The sequence below is a fragment of the Charadrius vociferus genome, unplaced genomic scaffold, assembly GCF_000708025.1.
Source record: "Charadrius vociferus isolate BGI_N301 unplaced genomic scaffold, ASM70802v2 scaffold260, whole genome shotgun sequence".
In the NCBI taxonomy this organism is placed as follows: Eukaryota; Metazoa; Chordata; class Aves; order Charadriiformes; family Charadriidae; genus Charadrius; species Charadrius vociferus.
This window is the reverse complement of record NW_009646410.1, coordinates 1812968-1822186: the sequence shown is the minus strand read 5'-3', so window position 1 is coordinate 1822186 and position 9219 is coordinate 1812968. Positions and strand designations below refer to the sequence as shown.

Here is a 9219-nt window from a genome sequence, read left to right as displayed (position 1 = left end):
TTTATTGTAGCAGATTCCTCATCAACTTTTTGTTCATGTATTTAAGAGAAAGAGGGGGCCATTTCAGGAACAAAGTAACCAGAGAGGCAATATTTGGCATCAGATGAAAATCCAGCAACAACAGCTGTAAAACAGTCCTTGCTAGGTGACCCCCATGGTATTAGAATTTCACAATTCATTTTAAAAAAAAATCAAGTATGAAGTGATAATCAGGATGCTTTGCTTTCACAGAAAGACAAGAATGTGGTCTTCCTTTAAGAATTAAAACCACATTGCATACAGTTGTTTCTGTGACACGTAGGAGGCCGTAAGCAGAGCCGAGGGGGCTGTTTCTCACCTTTTAGTTTAGGATGTCTTTAAGCTATAGCTGGCCCGTTAAGCTGGGCTGACCTACAACATCTGCATCAACAGGGTTTCAGGTTGACTTGCTCCTCCAGTCAGCGAAATGCTGTTTCCAACCCAGCCTCAAATGAACCTGGCTGATGGAAGAGCTCAAGCGAAACGCATGCAGCAGAGCTTACAGTTTACACAAAACTGATGTTTTCTGTTTCAGCGTTGGAATACTTCATATGCCCGTAATAACTAGAGACATTTAAGCATTCCTTGGACATTAGCTTGAATGCTGACCGTTAAAAATCTACTTAATCATTTGCTTACACAAAACATTGGAAAAAGTTAAAAGAACTTGCCTGGAAACTTATCAGGTACATTTATTAAGGAACAACATTCAAAAACATGGATGTTATATTAGTATTTTTGAACTTCTGTATAAAATAAAAAAACTTGTTTGACTTTGTCAGCATACTTGTATCTGCAGGTTCCAACACCTGGGGAAAGATCAGTACAAAGAATTTTGTTAGTACCTTCCAAACATTAAGCCATTACAAAATTCTGTGCAAGTTTAACATGCAGAAGACTGCCTGCTTCCAGTCTGAACCAGTTTAGCCTCCAATCATTAACACCTTTTGGGTCAAACAGAACTACAGGTCTTTCTAGTTTTCCATGCAAGTGTACATTAAAATCATATCTGCACAAAGCTACGCTTCTAACTTCAGTAATTTACGTTATCTAAATTTGAAATTATGCAGACTCATGTGGGCTCACTTACATGACTCAAGCCAAGTATCTGCCAGCCCACAGCTGTTTTTAACAACACTGCCTATGAGTTTGATTTAAATATATTCATATTTTTAAAACTACTGTCAACAGGACTGAGCAGAAGTTTAGTTGAACTACCAACTCCCTGTAGGAGTATTATTAGAAAAGCTGAGACTGACAAGACAAGCGCGACTCCTGCCCATCATGTGGAGCCTACTACTGGAGTGATCCAGACAAAGTTTCAGATTACACAGGATTCAGAGCTTCCTGTTGCCGTCTATAAAGAGGTGGAGGTAGATAAGTGAAAATAACATTCATCAAGACAATGTTGTCAACAGTTCTAGTGCTACTTTTACCTCAGTTACTGGTCCATTTTCTCCTGTAGCTTCTTTTAAAAATCTGAATAATGTTTCAGTCTGGAGAAAAAAAAAAACAAAAACGTTGAGACATTAAAAACTTTAGTAACCTGTTCAGTGAACAGCACAAAGAAGCAACAACTATTCAGTATTGTCACTTTGAGTATTCTTAGTAATCTGAAACAGGTGTAGCAAAAGAGAGCAATCACCCACACACTAGATTTACCTGAAGTGGCATTATAGTATGCAGTTCAAGTTCAAATAAAGGACAAATCACAAGATTCATTCACTTTTTTACAGACATACCTGGGAGTCTTTTTGTAAATTCTCCATCAGACTTCATAAATCTTTAAAATTTCACATTAAGAATACAAAGTTTTCCAAGTATCACAAAGTTATTTAGTTTAAAAAAAAAAGGAATATTCCTGCTCTGAGTTATTAGCACTCCTTACACGTGACCACACCAGCAGGGGAAAAAAAAAAACAAACGACTTCTCCCTTCTCACAAAAAGAGTAAAGTTCTTCTTTAATGCCCTGGTTTTTAGTGGGGAGAGCATCTGACTTTTTACATAGTAGTTATTTCAGAAAAGGACACTGACAGTTTTGACGGGGACGTCTGCAGCAATGTGTAGTTTTATCATCAGACAATAAACAAGGCTCATTCATTCTCCAGAAGGGAAAACCAGCTCTGCACTCAATTAAGTCATGAGGTAGAATTCAGATCATGAAGTCAAACCTTATCATTTACCAGTCACCTGCCCCATCTTACAGAATACAAACATGTTATCTGGGATTAATTAAACTAACTTCATACATACCTAAATAACAAAGCTTTGCCTTTGTTATTTGCTACAGAGAAAAAACCACTTCTGGGAGAAAAGTCCATAGATTGAGCAAGATAAATCTGTTTTCTTCTGAACACTGGGAAGTTTGAGAATACAGTATATGAAGGAATGTGTACCTATTGAGAAACAGGTTATTAGTTACCACAATTAGGAAAGCCACCAAAATTCAAATTAAAGTACAAATTTAAAATTGAAGGTCACAGTTAAGTTGAAATGTTCAGTTACATTCCTATCCCACAGCACTTTATATAAAGTGTTCTACTGGAGAAAAGGTGCAGTGAGCACACTACAAAGTCAGTTATTGCAACTCATTTATTTTTAAGTAATTACATCTTACTAGTAAAAACAGGCTTTCAAACCCTCAGATTAGTTCAATAGTTTCACTGTTGGCCACAATTCTGACAAGGCTGGCAAATTCTGACCGAGCTAGGAAAAACACCACATCGTAAGACCGTTACAGTTAACAGCTGCCAAAAATTCACGCATGTTGCTGAGTTATATTTACAGCACTAAAATAAGGGCATCTTAAAAAGGGGAAAACAAAAGGTAAACTAGACCGTAAGATATTATTTTCACAACAACTTCTCTGAAGAAGCTAATATTGCAGTACACGTATCTGCTCAGTATCAGTGTTATTATGTCACCAGGAACACTTTTGATCAAGAAACAAAAAAGCTTGTACTAACAAAGCTGAACATACCAATTTGACAGCCTCATCAGCTTCACGGGAAGCCACTGCCAAAATTTCTGTGGTGGGATTGAAGGTCACACACGTAGCAGATGTAACCAGGTTCATTATGGCTTTAACTGGTTTAGGATGTTTTTCTTTGAGACAGACATCAGTAGTATATAAATTTACAACTCCAGAAGCTGAACTGAAAAAAGAAATTAACAATGACTACACCAAGAACATTTATAGTACATATTACCTTGTCATCTATAGCCACCATTCAACTGAAAAGGTAATTTCTAATTATTTACTGGAATTTGCAATGATATTTTCTTTGGAGCTTGATTTTTAAGTTTATAACAATATTTAGCGGAGACGTTGGTTTATTGTGGGGGTTTTTTTATTTCTATGTAGATACACACACTTAACCGTGGACAGACTTGATAAGCACATCTTTTACAGAAAACAAATTCAAAGCAATGAGAGATTGGTATCAAGAGATTCTGAAACAGTTTCAAGCTTTTTGGAATTTTTTTTTTTGTATACTCTACAGAGTTAAGTCCACTTAAAAATCCTTTTCTACAGCAGGCTAAGAAAATGCATACTGTACTTAAGTATTTGCTAGCCTCATTTAAAAGGATTGATATGTTAGTTGAAATTGCATCTTGGTAAGTATATTTGGAGAAACACTTTGTGGCTCTGAGTTGAAGCACCTTTTCATCAAGTGCTAACATGCTACACTGCAGAAGCCAAATTAGGAGTATAGGAAAGAGAAAAGGGGGAAGACCTTGAATCGACATTTGTAATACAGAATTTGTGATTTCAGTCAGTATTATTTCAAAATTAACTGCTAAAACCATATATAGCAACACTAATACATTAGAAGTGATACTGGCATTAAGTGTGTTATGGTATTTTAGATATACATGGAACAAATTAAATTATCATAAAACAGACAATATTTACCTATTCACCTCTACTCTAACCTTATTAAAACCAAAATCATTCCATGTTCCTACACTCTCACCAACCACCAACAAATTTACTGAAGAGCTTCAAAATGAGATAGGAAGAGGTCAAATCCAAGTCACTTACCCACATGCCACATACTGGTTATTTTTTGAAACAGCAATGCACTTTCCTTCCAAAGAACCTTCATCTTCAAATTTGTGTAGACACTTTCTGCTTCTCACATCCCAAATGAAAACTTCACCTTCCTCTGGTTGCAGAACAAAGTAGATTATAGAAACCATATATACAGAACACATTGTTTGTCTGTTTTGTTAAAATGAATTTCATTAGACAACAACTATTAGCTCATTTACAACTACCAAATACAGGGTATTTAAAAAAACCAAACAAATAAAGGCATATTAAAATAGTTAACGATTGATCACTCAGGTGTATTTTTAGGCCAGATACTGGCAAAAAGTCTTTTAATTATCTTTGTAAAACTTAAAAAACTTACGCAATTTAAATGGAATTATGATTAGTGCTGTTAGAGAGAATACTTACTCGAATAGCTATATATTTTACTGCTGTCTGGAGTGAAAGCAGATGCAGTGCATCTTCCATTTACCTTCATAGTGCTAATCAGTTCCTTTGTCTATAGGATGAAGAACAAGAATGGTGACAATGATTCTGCCAAAAATCTGTAGGAAAGTTGTTTCCATACTCCTGTCCCATAAAAATCTTAAGTTAGCTACACTAACATTAAGAACAGCATCAACATTTTCAGTGCCTACAGACCAGAGCACAAGCTGACGCTCAGTCCATGATCGATTTATTACTGCACAACTACAGCTAATTTAATAAACACTGATTTGCTCCCTCACTGAAAGGTCTTCAATACATAATGGAACTGAACTTTTTTTAAAAAAGCATTTTGCCTAGCAGAAGTTTAAAACAAATCCAGATTTCATCATATGGCATTTCAAAATTTAACTGAAAATATTCTATATGCATTATGCACCACAGTAGATGGCATGACTCATGAACATGGTACACCAGCATGCACTAGCGCTACTCCCATAAAAGCAGTCCTATATTTTTTCTGCCTTCAGATGCCTGTTTCTATACTGAGGCCATTCCTTTTGCCAGCACAGTGTTCATGCCATCAGTCGAAATACAGCATTGACGTACAACTTTTTCCAGTGACAGCTTAAAAACCCATGAAACTCCAGCCTAAGCTCCACCAGTTCCAAAGGGAACTGCACTCTAAGAAAAAAATTCTCAGAGACACCCAAAATAATTTTCTAAAGCTAGAGCTAGTTGATTAAGCAGCTTGTTTGTGAAGGCTGTCACAGTATGCATCATAGTTTTGGTTCATCTGAAAGTTATATTGCTCTTCACATTAAATATAAGCAAGCAGATTCAAAAGGAAAGAGGTACCAAGAAACTGAAGCTACATGAACCACGACGAGAAACTACCTTCATTGACAACAAGTGGAGGTAACCTGAAGTTCCAGTTAGAAGCATAAATGATCCATCTGGAGACACTTCGAAATTTCTGAGAAATCTTTCCTCCACACCTTTAAAAAAAGATTCAGAACTTCAAATTGGCATAATTTATTATTTTTCCTCAATATTCAGAGGTATTATGAATAAGACCTGACTCCACTTCAGCTTATCACTTCTGTAATACACTGTCACAGTAAAGCTACAACTCAATCTTATTTATGCATGACAATTAACTTTTAATATCCCAGACAAACTAAAGCTAAAGGAAAATTCATACGCCATCTTCATTTGGGACAGCTTCAACTATGCCCAGACACTTAAAGCACTATAAAACGTACCTCTTACTTTCTGTATAGGAATAATACTTCCACTCATCATGTCATACACAAAGAACATTTTATGGTGAGTACCAGTGGCTATAACTTGTTCTCCATCAACACTGAAACAAGCCTTATAGATTGGAAAACTCTCTAAATAGATGCTCTGTATTTTTGGATTCTTTATACCATCAACCTTCAAAAAAAAAAAAGCCAAACAGATTATCATATTAAGGAACATACAAAATACTTCTACATAGAAAATTCATATCAACTAACCAGAACAAGAGACTTAGTAAGAGATATGCCAGGTTGAAGCATTAATCTCTTTCTTCTCAATCTACAAGTAACCAGGCTCTCAGCTCCTCACCCTATATATCAGGCACTGCCAACCTTCCTGGATGTATTTCACACCTCTTTCCCTTCCTTGTCTTGCCCATACTTTGTTCAAATAATCACTTCTAGTGTGGTTTTCTAAATAGAAATGTTTGCTTCGCATTGTTCTTTCCTGCAGCCCTGTGGAAATACCGAATGTGACTTGTGTCTTTGTCCATTTCCCTGATACTGGGCCCTCTTGAAAGTTCTGAAGTAGAGTTATGATCTTTTGTTTTCAGAGGAGTAGGACTGGAGTGTCCCAGGACAAGTAGCTTCCTGCTGCAGTAGTCTCTCCATATTTTACAGCAATATTACATTTTTAAACAAAAGTAGACTGCTCCCAACACCACAGGCTTTACAAACAACTTAAGAAAAAAACCAACTCATTAGTCCTCATCACTGCAAACCTTAAAACCAAACATTAAAAACAAATCTTCAACTAAAAACTCTGCTACAACTAAGATTGCCTATATTCTGTAAGTGGCTGGTATGAAGTCACAGATGGAAATTTCTTCCAACAAGATACCTTCAACCAAGGAAATTCCATTGTAACCACAGACATTACATTCTGTGAGTACACCATCACAGGAAGAGAGAAAAGAAAGTTTATCATTCCAGGCTATCTCAGCTATACTTATAAAAAAACGATTCCATATTAGTATGGAATTACTATTAGAATTACATAGTATAGAACAAAATTCTTCACCTGAAAGAGTGACACAGATCGATCATGTCCAGCAGTCATGACCACTTGAGCAGATGGATGAAACTGCACAGTTGCCAATTTTCCATTAGCAAAACGTTCCTGATTAGCAGGCAAACAGGTACTCATCTAGAACAAAGATCAAGCAGTTTTTAAAAAAAAAACCAACCCACAAAACCAACTTACACACTTTTGGAAAAAAAAAAAACAACCCACAAAAACAACTTACACACTTTTGCTTATGCTGATGAACAGCCAATTTAATTGCTCTATTCTACAAGAGCAAGATCTCAAACCCTACGACAAACTTTTAGACAGCATGACATAAGCAGAACAGAGTAAGTTTGGTAAGTTGCTTCAATGCAGCAGTGTAGACATGAGATTAGCTATCCTTCCTACTGACTTCAAAACTAACAGTCTACGTAAAACTAGTTGCACTCTGACTCATCTGAAATAGCTGTAGAAGAGATAGCGAAAGAAACATTTAAAGCTGTTGCTTCTCAAAGACCATTTCAGTAGCCTCAAAGCTGTGGGAGAATTCCATCCTTCCTATGCAGAAATTAAAATCCTGCTACAAGATGCTACTTTAGAATACATAAAATAATCCCTATGTCAAACAATACATCTCAGTTTATTGTTTCATGCTTTCATGATGTGAACTACCCAATTTGTCCAACTGTTTACTCTTTAGAGTTTCCAGTTACAGAAACAAAGAAGTGCATACAATGACTAATTTTACTGCCCAAATAGCAACCCAGAAGTCAAAGTGCGCATGCAGGTCAAACTGAGGCAGGAGGATAGGCTTGCCTTTACCTTCAAAATACCTCTTGGCAGGGACTCTGAGTTTGATACAAAATTGCCAGTCCTGCATAGCAAATCATCATCTTCATCACTGTCACCTAATTAAGACAAAGCACATTGAAAAGGCTAATTCCACAAACACTCCCACACCAAAACCAACAAATTCCTTACAGAAACAAATTAAATCAAAGCACACTGAAAGAAGGAAGGAATAAAGCTGACTTATCCAGCATATTATCACACTACTGAAACTGAGAAAACATCAAAAATAATTACTTTCGAAGAAGCTGAATAGGGAAACACAAAAACACTTATAGAATAGTAAAGGATTTATTTACTATCACTTGCAGTCCTTTTGGATTTCTTCCTGTTTTCTAAATCAGCCCAGGCAGGAACTCCTCCCATAGCTTGCTGAAACCTAGCAAGAGAAGGGTGAGAGGGGAAGAGGGAAAAAACCATAAACACTTTTTTGAGAAAGTAATTTCCTCCTATGCACTAAGTACTTAAAAGGCACACAGTCACAATTCTACAAGATTACTTTCACTTAGAATACTATGCAAGTTTTTTAAAATTTCACTCAGCTTTCTGTGTTTGGCTAAATTCATGAGTGTGAAACTAAAGCAAAATTGATACCAAACATAAAAGCACTATTCTTTGGAGTGGTATATGCTAATACTAAGACAACCCAAGTACATCCAGAGTTCTGCTTTCCTATCTGACTATATTCACATTTCAGTTCATTCTTTGACTCTTTTTAAGTCAGCATCTCACATCACCCTATTTACAAAGCAATGCATCACTATAAAAGATTTCAGATGTAACTCCCCAGAGAATAAATTAGTCAGTGCACCTCTACTAAAGCATGTATTAAATAATTTAGCCTAGACAACACTAATGTACATTTTATTTACTATTTTTAATGGTTTTTTTATTTAAAAATGCTGCAAATACCATAAGAAGCACTAGCTTTAAACAGGGCACAACTACAGTGCGTAAAGCGGAAAAGTGACTTTGAATGTCACACAGATGTATCTTATCTCATCTTAATAAAGTTAGCCACAAACACATAAATGAAACTCACTGTTCTTCAAGCCTCCTTTTTAGCTTTTTCTTAGTAAGTATCTTCTCAGCATCACTTTTCATGAAGTCTTTCCTATACCTATGGGTCATATCAACACTAGTAGGAAAGAACACATAGAACATGAAGATCATTCAAACTGAACCCACTTAGAGTCACTCTTAAGCTTAATATATAATTCCCACGTGCAAGCTTGAACTTACTTTTCCTCAGCTTCATCATCTTCATCCACCCACGCCGGCTTTTTAGAGAAGATTTTACCTTTTGCTTCATTTTCTACTTCCGAATCACTGGACTCTTTCTGGAGTCTTTTCCTCTCCGTAGCCTTCAGCTGAAAACAACCAAGCAGACCATTTCAGCCCAGCCACGGACAGAGGCAGGCAGCTGACACCCACAGCAGCGGGGAGCAGGCGGGGACAAGGAGCCGAAGCACCGGGCCCTCCTCGGTACGACAGACCGCGCCGCCGCCCCGCGCTCCCCCCGGCGGCGGGGCCCGGCCCTGAGGGAAAGCCGCGA

At 36.8% G+C, this 9219-nt stretch overlaps 1 protein-coding gene across 1 annotated transcript in view; it reads right to left on the bottom strand.

Annotated features, from left to right (window-relative positions):
- Nucleotides 1-692: 692 nt before the first annotated feature.
- The window catches only part of UTP18 (UTP18 small subunit (SSU) processome component homolog (yeast)), a 12092-nt gene continuing 3565 nt past the window's right edge, over nucleotides 693-9219 (bottom strand). The window contains exons 2-14 of the mRNA XM_009880233.1: nucleotides 8907-9034; nucleotides 8707-8802; nucleotides 7964-8043; nucleotides 7638-7723; nucleotides 6828-6953; nucleotides 5768-5942; nucleotides 5400-5500; nucleotides 4485-4575; nucleotides 4065-4188; nucleotides 3000-3174; nucleotides 2271-2415; nucleotides 1455-1512; nucleotides 693-827 (exon numbers count right to left, since the gene is read on the bottom strand). Of these exons, the coding sequence (XP_009878535.1) occupies nucleotides 1490-1512; nucleotides 2271-2415; nucleotides 3000-3174; nucleotides 4065-4188; nucleotides 4485-4575; nucleotides 5400-5500; nucleotides 5768-5942; nucleotides 6828-6953; nucleotides 7638-7723; nucleotides 7964-8043; nucleotides 8707-8802; nucleotides 8907-9034 (1350 nt within the window). The 3' untranslated portion in view covers nucleotides 693-827; nucleotides 1455-1489. The remainder of the gene's footprint in view (nucleotides 828-1454; nucleotides 1513-2270; nucleotides 2416-2999; nucleotides 3175-4064; nucleotides 4189-4484; nucleotides 4576-5399; nucleotides 5501-5767; nucleotides 5943-6827; nucleotides 6954-7637; nucleotides 7724-7963; nucleotides 8044-8706; nucleotides 8803-8906; nucleotides 9035-9219) is intronic.